The 16462-nt window shown below is 36.1% G+C and overlaps 1 protein-coding gene and 1 non-coding gene across 17 annotated transcripts in view; one reads left to right on the top strand and one right to left on the bottom strand.

Annotated features, from left to right (window-relative positions):
- The window catches only part of EZH2 (enhancer of zeste 2 polycomb repressive complex 2 subunit), a 76168-nt gene that overhangs the window by 10872 nt on the left and 48834 nt on the right, over positions 1–16462 (bottom strand). For 10 of the 16 annotated variants that reach the window (XM_055115496.2, XM_034965166.3, XM_055115499.1 and 7 more), the window contains 6 exons: positions 14417–14533; positions 11496–11616; positions 10508–10648; positions 8936–9038; positions 8243–8406; positions 1346–1437 (listed from right to left, as the gene is read on the bottom strand). In XM_055115496.2, coding sequence (XP_054971471.1) covers positions 1346–1437; positions 8243–8406; positions 8936–9038; positions 10508–10648; positions 11496–11616; positions 14417–14533 — 738 coding nt within the window. Of the gene's footprint in view, positions 1–1345; positions 1438–8227; positions 8407–8935; positions 9039–10507; positions 10649–11495; positions 11617–14416; positions 14534–16462 lie in introns of all 16 variants that reach the window. The other 6 variants (XM_034965165.3, XM_055115497.1, XM_008973960.3 and 3 more) reach the window with 2 other exon arrangements.
- On the top strand, positions 2761–2822 carry LOC112440556 (U7 small nuclear RNA). The gene has a single exon (XR_003028589.1). It is a non-coding gene; the product is annotated as a U7 small nuclear RNA (small nuclear RNA).

Consider the following 16462-nt stretch of genomic DNA (forward strand, 5'->3'; position numbering starts at 1 on the left):
TAATATACTTGTTTTGATATGCTTTTGATAGTCTGAAAATTTCAGAAAGAGAAATATGGGTTCTATATATTCCTAGAATGGTACAAAAATCAGGCAAGACAGTTCTATATTGTGAATTTGTAAAATATATTAGCTAGTTATAATTAAGTTAAAATATAAGAAGATAAAGTATGAAATATACTTCATGTAATAAAGGTAATTATCTCTATGGACATACAGTCTATTTAAAAGTGAATCTTTACAAAAGAATCATATACCTAATGTGCACGGAGTCAGACTACCTATGCAGAGTTTAAGATAATGCATACCTCTTCGTGTTAATATTTAAACTATACAAGAACACAAAACACAAACATGCTTGACTTTGTCACTTCCTGTCTTACTATTAAAACATCCAACATTTTTTTTTTTCCTGTGAAGGATACACAGCCACAGGAAGACATGAAAGGAACTTCAGGAATAAGACTGTGAGGGTTACATCTTGCATTATGAAGTACAATAATCCAGTCTCAAAGTATAAAACAATGGTAAGAGCATGGTTTATAGAGACCACAGAAACATTTTAGATGAGCCAAACAAAATTCTGCCTTGTAAAGAATATTATAAAACAAGTGCTCAAGAATTCCATTTTTTTAGTGGAAATAGAAGGGAGAAGTTTGACAGCAGCCAACAGTTTTATACTTCATTCTACAAAAACCAAATTGCTTAAAAATAGGATACCTTCTGCAGGTGCCATTCAATGAATCTTCTGTCCAAAATCCAACAGGCAATATATACCCATTTAGTTCCTAGGTAGGAGTGGCTTGGTTCAAAGAGGGGAAATGGTAAAAATAAGAGAGTACCCGTAAAAAACAACTTTTCTACCTCATATTTTCCTAACCCCTTACCTTTTCTCCATCATTTAAAAAAAAAAAAATCTGTGGAACCTATCATATAGCTGAAATGACAGTGCATCTAAAACTCAAGTAGAGGGATATGGCTATGAGAGGGGCTTGGGATCTACTGCGTATGATTACTGCATGCCTGCTTTCTAAGCGGACTATCTGTGCCTTGCAACTCTCATAGACTTTGTGGAAGGCATCAAAGTCCTTGATCCTAAAGACCTTGAAATGTTGCCGAAGAGATAACACAGATTTTAAAAAGAATAATACCACATTAATGAAGGACTAAAATGTGCAGTACATGAGCTATGGAAGAAACAGCATGGGTGAGAAAGCTCTGTCTATCATATGGCCCATAACAGCACGGGTGCAGACAACATTAACGCTGACTTGATCACCTCCACCAAAGTGCAAAATTAAGTCCTCTCAAGTACCCTCTGCAATAATTAGGCACTAAGTCTTACCAAATGCTGGTAACACTGTGGTCCACAAGGTTTGTTGTCTAGAGCTGTTTCTGTGTTCTTCCGCTTATAAGTGTTGGGTGTTGCATGAAAAGCTGCAAAATAAATGAAACAAAGAATCTAATATAACTATAAAATACTTACTTTTTCACTCTTCCAGTTCCACTGGAAAAGTCAAGTAATGGATTATAATCTTGCTAATATGTGGTTTACGTTACTTCATACAACTTTCCTTCAGGCTCTTACTGAATGATCACAATGTATTCTCCATTCCTCCTCCTCCAACCATTAAGCAGGAAGGAAAAACAGTAAATTCTGGAATGAGTCGTGATTTCTCATTTTTCTCCTTGCAGGTAAAACTGATGCACATAACTATGGTTATAAACATTTACTTAAATTCAATCTTACTATCTCTGTCTAAGCAGTTGATAGTCCCTCTACAATTAAATCAGATTTCCTATTTTTAATTCTGACATACAATTTCTTGATTTCTAAAGAAAGGTCAGCAATCAGCTTGTCACCAGTTGTAAAAACTCATTTTTAATGATAAAGAGGACAGCCCCAGATTACTAACATTCAATTCCTGTGAATCATACCCAATCCAAGAACCTGGTGAGAGCTTATAGTGTCTTGCCACAGAAAATTACAATGTCAAAAAAACGGATTTTAGAAAGATACACTGTTTGAAACCTAAAATTCCAAAATAATGTAACAGAAAGATTCAAATGCGGGTACACTGCTACATGAAAAGAGTGTGAACAATGACAGCACTGCTAACTTCACAGAATTTCTTGCAAAAACTTATTTCCTCATATACAAAAGGGAAATGCTGGAAATGGACTATTCAGAATTATACAAGATGAAAATTAATTTGGAGAAAAACAAGTGACATTTCCACAAAACAAATCATCTTTTAAATATTTGTAAAAAGCCATACTTAAAGACTGAGAAAAGGAAGGAAAAAAAAAAAAGGACAAAGTTGTGTTTTTAAAGAAGAAAAATTCAAGGCTCAGATTCTGTTGGAAGCGTGTGAGCAATTAGGCTCCAGACAGCCTAACACCAATACTAATCTGGTGCTGGATTACGTTTGCTAAGGAACCCTAATACAACTATTTTTCTGTTTATGAGTTAAACTAACATTGTAGCTGGTTCTCTGGAGAAAAAAAATACATAATTTAAAATACAAAAACCACTTCTTAACAAAAAAGTGACAATGAAATATATAGAGAACAAGAATATTAACAAAAATAAAACGAACATTAGAGAACACATAAACTTCATACAAATAAATCTCAAAACCTGGATGTAAAGAACAATTTTCTAAAACTCATCCAGAAGAGACAGAACATTTATCTCTATCTACCAGCACTACTAATTTTTAAACTGTACTGAAAATACAAGCTAAAGTAGGTAGAAAAGACAGTTACAGCTCTTTTAGAATTTGTCTAGCAGGCTTTCTGGTTTTTATGAGAAAGCCTCCCCACTCCCCTCCCCCGCCCAACCAAAAAATAAATAAATAAAGTAGGTAGAAAAGAGAAAGAAGCTTCAGTTATAAAGACTGGATAGAAGGCAAAACCATTAATAACTACAGACAGTATAATTACACAGCTGGAAAACTCCTAAGAATGTACTGAGAAACTGATAAAACATGAAGACAATGCAGTAAGGTAGCAGGGTACAAAACAGAAGACAAAATGTGGAAAAAGCCCAACAGCAGCAGCAAGTTTAATACCTAGAAATACTCAACAAAAAATGTACAAGAGTCACATAAAGAAAACTTGGGAGGTAATTAAAGGACACAAAAAGAGAGGTGATGGTATGGTTAGTTAGACTTAACCCTTATATTTTAAAAAGAAGTTAGGTAATTTATAAATTTAATGGGATTCCAATAAACATACCACTAATTTTTTTTAAAAAGAACTAGACAAACAGATTTTGAAATGTATATAGGCTGGGTGCAGTGGCTCACGCCTGTAATTCCAGCATTTTGGGAGCCCAAAGTAGGAGCATCACTTGAGGCCAGGAGTTTAAGACCAGCCTGGGCAACATAGTGAGACCCTATCTCTAAAAAAGAAAAAGAAAACTAACCAGCAATGGTGGTGCATGCTTGTAGTCCCAGCTATGCAGGAAGCTGAGATAGGAGAAGAGCTTGAGCTCAGGAAGTCAAGGCTGCAGTGAGCCATGATTGTGCCACTGCACCACTCTGGCCTGGGTGACAGAGCAAGACCCTGTGTGTGTATGTATGTGTGTATGTATATATCTCTCTCTCTCTAAATAAATAAATTTATATAGAAAAACAAGAATTGCCAGGAGATCTCTGAATACCGCCTCATGAATAGACTAAAGGAACACAATGTTGAGAAACCCAAATACATATGGCAACAGGCAATGAAGGAAATATCTCAAGGTAGTGAAAGATGAACTTTTCAGTAAATGAAACAACTAGGCAACTTTGGAAGTGAGGAGGAGGATCAGATTTATAATCCACATCATATTAAATTCCAAATGGATCAAAGATTTATGTTTTTAAAAATGAAGCCTAAAACATACTAGAAAAAGTGAGAAACGCTTTATAATCTTGGAATGGGAAAGCTAACTGATAAATTCAACTACTTTTTAAAAAATGTTTAAACTGACCAGGTGCAGTGGCTCACACCTGTAATCTCAGCACTTTCAGAGGCTGAGGCGGGCAGATCACTTGAGGTCAGGAGTTTGAGACCAGCCTGGCCAACATGGCAAAACCATATCTCTACTAAAAATAGAAAAATTAGCTGGATGTGGTAGCACATGCCTGTAGTCCCAGCTACTCCAGAGGCTGAGGCACAAGAATCTCTTGAACCCAGAAGGCAAAGGCTGCAATGAGCCAAGATCACACCATTGCACTCCAGCCTGAGCGACAGAGCAAGACCGTCTCAAAAAAAAAAAAAAAAAAAAAAGTTTAAACTTTGCTTATGGGACTTTTACCAAATAAACTTGAAAAAAATTGCAACTCATATTTCAAAAAACCTAATTTCCTGATTATATAAAAAGCTCCTAAGACATCAAAAAGATCTATGAGACCAAGAATAAAAATAGGCCAGGCGCAGTGGCTCACACCAGTAATCCTAGCACTGTGAGAGGCTGAGGTGGGTGGATTACCTAAGGTCAGGAGTTTGAGACCAGCCTGGCCAACATGGTGAAACCCTGTTTCTACTAAAAATAAAAATATGAGCCAGGTGAGGTGGTGCACGCCTGTAATCCCAGCTACTCAGAAGGCTGAGGCAGGAGAATCACTTGAATCCAGGAGGCAGAGGTCGCCGTAAGCCAAGACTGCACCACTGCACTCCAGCCTGGGCGACAGAGCGAGACCCGTCTCACAAAATCAAAAAAACAAAGAATAAAAATAGTTCACTCTTCAACATATAGGAAGATCCTACCCTCATTCAAAGGAATTAAATCCAGATATTAAAACAATGCTTATCACCTGTGGGAAGCAGAGATTAAAAAACAAAGAAAAACAAGAATTTAAAAATAATGCTAAAAGCCATTTTTCACTTATAAAATCAATTTTAAAAATTAGTTTGGTAACACCTTCTATGGGCAGGGCTCTCTGACTTTGCTGGTAGGGCTTTAAAGTGCTGCATCCCCATATGGCAGGTCATTTGGCAATACCTAAATAGAGTTTATCAGGTAAACTTAAACTTGCATGAAATGGGTACAGATATTTGCTGTGGCATCGTTACAGCATAAGGCTCAAAATAATCCAAATGGTCACCATTAGAGACCAGTCCAGTAAGTTCTGGAACCTCCTACAGCACAGGCTATGCAGCTATACAGATAAAGCTAATAGCTACAATATTAAATCCTATCCTTATTCCAAAAAAAGGGAAAAGCCTGAATGCTATGCCACCATTTAAATAAGACGGTCAGAAAAAAGAGTATCTTTATACTTGTCAAAGAAACTGTAAAAAAAATATGAGAACCAATAAAAGTGGTTAACTACTAATAAAAGTGGAAGAGTGAGGTAAAAATTCGAAGGATGGGGAACAGAAAGTCATTGGGAGACTTTATTGTACACATTTTCATACTTTTTTTTTTTTTTTTTTTTTTAAGAGATGGGGTCTCACTCTGTCACCCAGCTGGAGTACAGTGGCATGATCATAGCTCACTGCAGCCTCAAACTTTTGGGCTCAAGCAGTCCTCCCACCTCTGCCTCCCAAAGCACTGGGATTAAAAGGATGAGCCACCGCGCCCAGCACATCTTCATATTAATACTTTTTGGAAACGTAAACCATGTGAATGATGACCTATTTTAAAAACAACAACAGCTAACAAGAGCCAGGTACCATTTTAAGTATCTTCCCCACATTAATTCATCTAATCCTCACAACAGCTCTGTAAAGGAAGTACTACCGTATCCCCAAGATAGAGACCAGAAAACTAAAGCACAAAATGCTATATTCAACATACAATCGACCAGGCGTGGTAGCTCACACCTGTAGTCCCAACACTTTGGGAGGCCAGGGCAGGTGGATCACTTGAGGTCAGGAGTTCAAGACCAGCCTGGCCAACATGGTGAAACCCCATCTCTACTAAAAATACAAAAATTAGCTGGACGTGGTGGCGGGCGCCTGTAATCCCAGCTACTCAGGTGGCTGAGACAGGAGAATCCTTTGAATCCAGCGGGCAGAGGTTGCAGCGAGCTGAAATCACACCACTGCACTTCAGACTGAGCAACAGAACGAGACTTCGTCTCAAAAAAAAAAAAAAAAAAAAAAAACAACAACAACAAAAAAACAGTCATGTGCTGCATACCATCTGAGTCAATGATGGACCGCATATACAATAGTGGTACCATAAGATAATATTGTATTTTTACTGTATATTTTCTATGTTTATTATGATTTAAATATACAAATACTTGCCAATGTGTCACAACTGCCTCCAGTATCCAGTACAGTGGCATGCTGCAGGGGTATGTGGCCTAGGTGTGTCATGGGCTGTACCATCTAGGTTTGTATAAGTACACTCTGTGTTTACATAATGCCAAAATCACCTAACAACACATTTCTCAGAATGCATCTCCGTCCATAAGTAATGCATGATTGTATATATTTAATGATTTATTTAGTAACTTATTTTACCTAAGAAAAATATACCATGTGTGGTATTTTGTCGAAGTTAACGTAAAACAATGAAGTTCCTACAGAACTCAACAGGACTGAATGATGAAGACACTGGCTCTACTGTAAAAAGAAGTAAAAGTGGGCCTAGCACAGTTGGACCCATGGCCACCAAATGCTACAAGGAGGCAGCCAATTAGCCCCATGAAAGCCAACTTTATTAAAGTAAAATATTCCACTGTTCTCCCCAGCTAGAATGAGATAAGTAACAGGTTCAAGATTCAAGTTAAAAAAAAAAAAATTACTCATCTCTGAATAGCACAATAAAAAACTCGTAATGTTTAAAAGTAGTGTCCTACTTCTATGGTTCATTTTTACAGCAAAAAACTTTATTAAATGCTACATCTATAAACAACAAATTGGAAGGACCTTTCAGCGACTCCAAAATAGTGCTTCCACTCAATTCTTTTGCTATAATGATATCTACATACAATGTACAATAGTCTTAATAAAAACTCGATGTAATTCATAAATTGATGGTGTGTAAAGGGAAATTAAAATGAAATTCAAGACAACTATTTCAAGGGCTTAACTGTCCAATGGCTGAAGCAACAAAGGGATGACTTACTATGAATTTTTAAAACTACCAAATCAATTTAAACTAGATGAGGAGTTAGAACAAGAGCAAGGAGGTAACAATATAATGGTAATTCTAAAAATCTACTTCAAGTTTTTCTATTTTAAGATAACTAAACCACTAATATGTCACACACAAAAACAAAACTTAACATTTCCAGACCAATGTATTACATCACTCAACACATTATTAGCTGCAGCAAAAACAAGTAGAGCAAACATTTAGGAGGAGGTGAGGTACAGCTGCTTGGGCAAGCTTAAAAAGACGTTATCATTGGTGAATGAGGAGGAATAAATCTGTCAATGGTAGGCACAGGAACTCAAAACAACAAAGCAATGTGGGGCCGTTGAGTACAGGGGAAAACGATTTTACAATGGGTCAAAGCCCCTAAAGAAATTACCATGCCACAGACAGACGTGCTAAAATACAAAATAGGAAAAACCAAACTATAATAAGCAAACTACTCTAGGAAAATTAGGAAGTATTAAATACATTTTCAAAATATGTGCCTCAAAAGTAGTTGACGCTTTTAAACTGTGCTTAGAAGTTTCAATTACCAGGAAAATTTACTAAGAAACCACATTCCCTAGAAATGCCAGAGGAAAAAAGTATTTTTGTATATACCATACTTAAATTTTCACTAAGAACATTTTACGTTTTACTTGTATTCAAATGCAGGTATTTTAAAAAAACAACTTACCCAGAGAGCAAAAAAATAAAATAAAATAAAATAAAATAAAATAAAATAAAATTACATTAAATCGACAAGCACTTACCTGAACATTTTTTTGGCCAATTTCTTATTTAACACAATTTATTCATCAATATCAGCAATGTTGCTCTGGGCTACCAGTTCATAATAATAGTTTTATTGTAAAACAACTGCTTAGTTAGCACTTACGGGGAAAAAAAAAAAATCACTGACCTGAATTCCATATTAGTGGAAAATAGTAGTCCAAATGAAATACATGCAAAAGATTTCAGAGCAATCCTCAAGCAACAAAGTAAAAATAATAATACTGAGATCTAAAGATATTTTTCAAAGTAACAAGATTAAATGATAAATTCTAGTTGTAATAAATGATAGCACTCTCCAAGCTGCTTTAAAACATAATTCCACGACAAAGATAGAAAATGAAAACGTACAATAATTGCACTTACGATGTAGGAAGCAGTCATATTTAAAACATCGCCTACAGAAAAGCGTATGAAAGGAGTGTAAGCTTTGCTCTCTCTGAACAGATTTAGCGTTTGGTCCATCTATGTTGGGGGTACATTCAGGAGGAAGTGCGCCTGGGAGCTGCTGTTCGGTGAGTTCTTTATATCTGACATTAACCAAGAAAAATTTAAGTAAACATGAAACAAAAATCACTTTTTTGAAAACAGTTTCTAAAAGGTTTCCATGTGTTACTTTTGATGTTTACCTTGCCTAAAACATAAAGGAATGGCTCTATTTAGATAAAGAGCCAACTAAATATTGTGCATGGTGTTATCAAGATCAAATTCATCGATATGATTCAAATATATCATGGAAAAGGATATTATATTAGTTTTAACTAAACATCAAATTTCTACCAGTATCCAGATAATTTTCCTGTAAATGTACTACTGTAAATTTTATGTATATGTGTGTGTTTATGTGTATATATAAATTATACATATGTATTTATTCTATCTACAGGAAATATTTTGTAATGCAGACTACCACAAGTATACATGTTGCTTCAAGTATCTTGCAAACACTGTAAACAAAGTGTAGTGGCTCATCCGCTACATTGATTCCATTTGTAATAAACCAAAATGGTGAGTTACATACCATACAGGGCAAGATTGCCTCAAAGGAACAAATCTTACTTTTCCTTTAGTTCTTCTGCTGTGCCCTTATCTGGAAACATTGAGGAAATGGCTTCAAAAATTTTATCAGAAGGAAATTTCCGAGGTGGGCGGCTTTCTTTATCTAAACAGGAGAATATGAAAGGAAAAAAAGAATGGAAGTAAACAAGTTTTTGATCTTTCATTTTCTCCACCCAATTATGTCTCTATAACAAAGCTGATTTTCTAAGAAATCATCTCAATTTTGTGTTTTACTTACTTCTCACATACTTTACATGTCTGTGGAATGCCAGTCAGTCAAAAACAAAATTCAAATTCAAATATGAAAAGCTTTAAGAGCACTGGAAAGCAGAAAACCTAGGTTCTACTCCCAGCTCTGCTACTAACTGATTTTGTGACTGAGAGTGATCACTTTACCTCTTGGGTCTGTTTACTCATCTGTAAAATGAAGGAGCTGAACTAGATGATCAATAAGGTCAATAAGGTACCTTTTTGTTATTTTCTCTTTTTTGAAATATGCTTCTTAGAAATTGCTATTTCACCCGCCAAATTATTCTATTCTATGCTGCCTTAGCATGAGCTTTGCCAAGTAGAGAACACCAACTATTGACTCTGTTTCTTCCCAATAGTGTAATCTTATAAGTTACTTAACCTCTCTAAATCTATCCCCTCAAATAGAAAATGGATCTGACAGGTGGGGCGCAGTGGCTCACGCCTGTAATCCTAGCACTTTGGGAGGCCGAGGCAGGTGGATCACGAGGTCAGGAGATAGAGACCATCCTGGCTAACACGGTGAAACCCCGTCTCTACTAAAAAATACAAAAAATTAGCTGGGTGTGGTGGCAGGCGCCTATAGTCCCAGCTACTCGGGAGGCTGAGGCAGAATGGCGTGAACCCGGGAGGCGAAGCTTGCAGTAAGCTGAGATGGGGCCACTGTACTCTAGCCTGGGCGACAGAGCGAGACTCCGTCTCAAAAAAGAAAATGGATCTGATAATAACATCCATCTCATGAAGCTATTATGAGGATTAAGTGAGCTGGTGCATAAGAAGTGATTAGTACACAACTTGTACATGGTGAATATCAATGTTATATATTATAATGATGCCCAGTGAAGCACACAAAAAATTACGTTCTTTGCTAGCCAAAGGAAACAAAGATACTCAAGTGAAGATAATGTTGCAAGTATTATGCTTTTTTTTTCTTTTTTAAGGCAGGGTCTCACTCTGTCACCCAGCCAGACTGTGCAGTGGCACAATCACAGCTCAATGCAGCCTACACCTCCTGGGCTCAAGCAATCACCCTGTCTCATTTTTTTACTTTTTAGTAGAGATGGGGTCTCACTATGTTGCCCAGGTTGGTCTTGAACTCCTGGGCTCAAGCAATCTGCCCACCTTAGCCTCCCAAGTGCTAGGATTACAGGGTTAGCCACCCTGCCTGGCAATAATATGTTAATTTTGATTATACTGCTATCAATGTGATATTTAACAAAGAAAGAAAAAGAGAAAGAAGAAACTAAGCCCTATTTCTACTCTTTCTACTGTTTTTGAAAGAAAGCTGTAATGGCTACACAGAATCCTAATAATCAGGCATACCATCTCGGTGATCCTCCAGATCTTTCTGCTTTTCTTCTCTTTCTTCAGGATCGTCTCCATCATCATCATCGTCATCATCATTATATTGACCAAGGGCATTCACCAACTCCACAAAAATTTCATCATTTATAAACCCACATTCTGAAACGCATCAAATGTCAGAAACACACAGGAGAAGCAGTAATGTCTAAAGTTTATGTATCCTTTTTCTACTTGGACAAAACAGGCATAGCCTAGTAACTGGCACTAAAACATTATTATTGAAATGAGGGGAGGAAAAGATAAGATCATTTTCAAGACTGGCGTTAGGCAAAGGAAGCAAACTTATCTTTAATACCTGCTACTTTCTGTAGAATGGCCCCTCCCCAAAACTTTCTAGTAGAAAACTGAATCTTCTAGGAACTGATTGTGGCTTTAGCCTCCTCCCAAACAATGGATCTGTCCTTTAACTGATCATTTCAGACCCTGCTTTCTGCTGATAATGACAATGGATGATGATATTACAAATATTATCCTTTCAGACACTTTAACAGGGCCTCCTGGACACAAAAAACTGAAACCATGACTCTAAGGATTGAATTTCAGGTACTGTAGTCCCTAGAGGAGCGGTATTTTTTAGTAGTAGGGGCTGTTGGAGCCCCCATATGCCACAGAAGCAGAGCCCCAATCCTAATTAATTTTACTACTAAAGAATCTTAAAATCTACATACACTCAAGTTCTATTTAATTTACATGTTATTGCCATTATGTTATAGCCAACTATGCATAATTATCAGGTGGCAAACATGATCCTCCTAACTAATTTTCCCAAAAATAGTTAGGGAAAATACTGAAAATCTTAGGCCTGGGCCCAGGTTCAGTCCCTTATAGTTCAGTGCAAAACTTAATTTTAATATTAAAATTTTTCTCATGCCCTATATGCTTCATAAACAAAAGTGTCTCTCAATTCTTTAGCCCCTTTTTCCAAGAGAAGAAGCATATGGCTCACCTCTATCCCCGTGTACTTTCCCATCATAATTTTTTATTAGTTCTTCAATGAAAGTACCATCCTGGTCTAAAACTTCATCTCCCATATAAGGAATGTTATGTAAAACAGTTTCATCTTCCACCTAAAAGAAAAAAGTATATTTAAAAAGCAGGTTTACTCTAAGTATCAAATGTGAAATAACTAAAATACAACCTTTTTTTCATGTGTACATGTCTTTACCCAGTTCTCCAGATTTAAAATACTAGTCAGAGAGCAAACTCTAAAATTTATCAAAAAATAAAATACCCCTCTCACCAATAAGCATATCTGAGAAAACTGTTGACAGAAAAAAAATTTAATTCTAGAAAAAAGAATGCACTTAGTCTGTCATCAATCATTAAAACTTACCACCATTATTGTACATACCTCTAAGAAAGAAAAAGATGCTCTAGATTATGAGAAGACATCGTCTGTTTGTTTTTCTGTTTTTGTTTTTGTTTTTTAATTGAGACGAGTGTCTCACTATGCTGCCCAGGCTGGTCTCGAACTCCTGAGCTCAAGTGATCCACCCGCCTTGGCTCCCAAAGTGCTGGGATAACAGGTGTCTGGCACCATGAGCCACCATGCCCAGCCATCATCAGTTTTAACACGCACTTTAGATGTTAATAGAGGATGATGAAATATGGTATATCAAGATCAACTATAAAGACCCATACCAAAAAACTACCCTAAGACTCCCAAACTCCACTTGATGATCCAGTTATTAAAACAGCCACTAACTTGTAATAGTTTAAAGTAAAATGAAAAAAAAAAGTAAGACATCCAATATAATAAAATTCTAGGGATACAGAGTATTGATAGTCCATTAAAGTTTATGCCAAAAGGATATGTACTTATATGTAAAATAAGAACATTCTACAAAAACATAAAATATTTCAATATTTAGATGAATGAGATGAATATCAAAGTTGACAGTGCTAGTAAAGATGATAGATGAGTTTTTATCAAGCTTTGGAAGACAACAGAGAAGAAAGAAGAATAGCCAATCAAACAAAAGTTAAGACAGAATAGAATACTTAAGCATACAAGGTAAAGAAAGTTGACATTCATAGGAGGAAGAGCATTTTCAATGAAGAATAAAAATGACAGCAGTTATAGATAAAGACTGGACAGTTCTGAAGTACATGTTTAAAGAGACTAATTCCAAGTGAAGACAAGTCTAAGTCTTAAGAGGCCTTTGAAAAGAGTATTGGTTGAAAACAGAATTTTAGAAAGATAATTCTAATAAGCAGAATGGACTGGCTATGCCTGACTGGGAGGACACAGAAGCTCTTTAAAGGGTGAGATGGCGTAGGCTCGGCCCGGCACTATGATCGTGGCCCACAGGGAAGAACACGCTGGGAAAGGCCACACACAGGACTAGTAGCAGCCAGGAAATGTGGAAAAAATCTCAAATAATCCCTAGGTAACAAGTTTAGGACAACTGGAGAGTTCATAAAGATAACAGTACCGTAGACAGACAAGGAAAAGAAAAAGCGGGATAAAAGGAGCATATAATTAAAATGCAGGTTTTAATGTATTCATATATTCAAATTCAAGCTTATGTACACACTAGAGGCCTGTTTTCATCTCATTTCACTTGCACTAATCTCATTTAAACTAGGGGTTGATTTCTTTCTATCTAAGCCAAAATCAAGTGACACTTAGATATTTTGTCTTTTCAATCATATCCACATCATCCTGCTCTCCAAAACGTACCTTAGTTACAATAAAGATTGTGTGCCTAATCTGCTTTGGTCAGCAAAATCAGACAGGGTCTGGCTCTGTCACCCAGGCTAGACCAGCAAAATCCATGGGTGATTCATAAATTATATTTAATGACAAATTTAAATAATATATTCTTCCAGAATTTCAGTCTGTGAAAACATGAAACTTCCCTCAAGGTCATGCAATGTAATTCTCAAACTACACTCAAATTTATACAACTACAGAAGAGTAACTGAAGTTGAGACTCTACTGTACAAAGTATAAAAGTTACTAAAAACTTCCCTAAAGCAGGTTCACCAAGGACTTCTATCAACATTTTATTAGCCTTCCCACTTTATATATCAATTAAGTAATACAACTATATATTTTTTATTTAGCAATACAAGTCAAGAACACATGCTTCAGTTTCTCTTTAGCATTTTATTACAAAAGCTGCTGCGTCAGAGTTAGCAATGGAACTATGTTTCAGCTCATGTTTTACAAGCCCTATGAATTTTACACCATAATGTACATTATCACAATAAAATGCTACCTAAAATTGTTTTAAATAATAAGTTCTCAATTAACAAAAACTCAAAGTCAGACTTAGATTACAGGACACTGACTTTTTTAAGGATAAGAACTATAAGCTTCATTCCTTTTGTTTTTTTGAGACAGGGTCTGGCTGTCACCCAAGCTAGAGTGCAATGGCACAATCTCAGCTCACTACAACCTCCGCCTCCCTCAAGCCATCCTTCCACCTCAGCCTCCTGAGTAGCTTGGGACTACAGACATGCGCCACACCCAGCTAATTTTTGTTTTGAGGACACAGCGTTTTGCCATATTGCCCAGGTGGATCTCCAATTCCCAGACTCAAGTAATCCATCTGCCTCAGCCTCCCAAAGTGCTGGGATTACAGGCATGAGCCACAATGCCCAGCCCATCTTTTAAATATTTTTAATCCTAGGTATGGTTACTGCTGAACACTTTTCCTTTGGAGAGTATAGGAAAAGAGTAATACTGCACAGGCCTTAAAAAAACTACATTAATCAATTTTAAAAAATTACTTCAAGCGTTATTTTGATAGCTTTTTAGAATTTATACTGTCTTGATTCACCTTGACAATAAAATTATCTATGCTTTTTTACTTCAAATAAGTTATTATCAAATAAGCAGAAGATATCTTATTTACATACCATAAAATTCTGCTGTAGGGGAGACCAAGAATACATTATGGGTACTGAAGCAACTGCATTCAGAGTCTTTAATGGGATGACTTGTGTTGGAAAATCCAAGTCACTGGTCACCGAACACTAAAACAGAAAAAATAAAATTGACTCTTAAGAATAAAAGGACAACCTTAAGCTGTAGCCATCATATTGTAAAGAGATGCTGCCTACCTAAATATTTAATTTTGAAAAAAAAGTCCTTACCTAGGACAGTAAAGTGGTCATATAAACCAAATAGGATTCTCTCTTTTCTTTTACTTAGGGTGCAAAAATGCTTCAAATTTTCCAAATTTTCAAAACCTCCAACCCTTCCCATACTTACCAATATCAGTAAGAATCAAAAACTGTACTTATATGAGATTCAGCGATCTGATTAACTGCTCCATGCTTTTCCTATACATTTATTTCCTAGCTCATCCTTCATTTCTCTTACATTCCAACCACACAGAATAGTAATATGTATACCAAATAAGCCACTTAAATCTTACTTAATAAGAATAAGAAAACTTGTTAGGTTAATCTTCCTTATCTTTATCTTCCTTTTTAAAAATCTAAGTGTCAATTGCTGATATTATCAGATGATACATAAATATTAAGGGTAATGGGTTTGTGTTTCAATCACAACAAAGTAAATTCAAATCTATTCTGCAAAACTGTAATCTCTGAATTAATAATATTAGCTGATTACTAAGTACTTTCTATGTGCTAGGCTATTTTAAACACATTACATGTCTTCTATTTAATCCTCATTACAACACTGTAAGATGGGTACTACTCTTAGCCCCCATTTTACAGGTGAGAAAACTATAGAAAAGAAAGGATAAGTAGCTTGCCCAAAGTTGCGCATGGTTCTCGGGCTAGAATGTAAACTCCAAAAGCCTGACTCTGGAGCCCCTGCTCTTCCCGCTCCTTATATTGCCATGATACCATATTGCTAAAATGTGTCAGTGCACATAGTCCCTTGAAACACCATATTTCATACAATCTATGATGACAGCGATTTCAAGGTACATCATTATCTTCTGTATCACTAAGAAAAAATGCTGCCAACTAAACAAAGGTATAATCCATTCTTATCACAGTGATTCTAAGATGCATGTTGGTTTCCAATGTTAAAATGTGAAAAATTTTGCATCTTTGATTCTCTGAAATATGGTATAACTCTGTGCCCAAATAACCACAGCACTTTCCACCCTGTCTACGAATCCGAGATTCCTTAAAGAGTACTACTGCCCAGGTGTAAGTCCTCCAGAGCCTTCTCAAAAATATCCTAGACATACATTCATAATCCACAATCAATGAAAATAGAGCAAAAAAGAAGTGTAGTAAAATGAAACCGAAAAATCATATATATATATATATATACACACACATACATATTAAATGTTTAAATTTTTTATTTAAAATGTCTTAAAAATAGCAGAACTAGGTGTGGTGAAATTCAGAGTAGAAATCTGGCATATGGGCCACACCTGACCCTCAGCATTGGGTTGCATCAGGCCAGTGGGATAATCTCTCAATCATCACAGTCACTGCAGCACAAAAATAATTCCTTCCTTAGTGGAAGTAAAGGTTTAAGGATGGAGTAGTTAGGAAGAACTGTGACAGTGATTCATCTATTAATTTGCTTTCCAAAAAGGCAAAGATAAAGGTAATAATACTAATAAGGCTCTTAACTCGAGTAAACAAGAAGGTGTGAACAGTTTACTAACACTCCAGAGCCCACAATCTTTCCCCTTCCTGCTATTTGGCCTCTGATACAATCCTCCATCCATCCATCCAATAATCCAATAAAAACAGCAGTTAACATTTATTGAGCACGTACTATGTTGCAGGCACTGTGCTAAGTGCTTATATATATTATCTTAATTATTCCTCATTACAACCTTATGGTGTAGTTTTAGCATCAAAACTTCACAAATGAGGACACTGAGGTTCAGAGAAGTTATACAATTTGTCTAGTCAGAAAGGTAGCAAATTACAAAACCAGGATTAAAACCTGGATTTAAAGTC

The sequence above is a fragment of the Pan paniscus genome, chromosome 6 (genome assembly GCF_029289425.2).
Source record: "Pan paniscus chromosome 6, NHGRI_mPanPan1-v2.0_pri, whole genome shotgun sequence".
NCBI classification, from domain to species: Eukaryota; Metazoa; Chordata; class Mammalia; order Primates; family Hominidae; genus Pan; species Pan paniscus.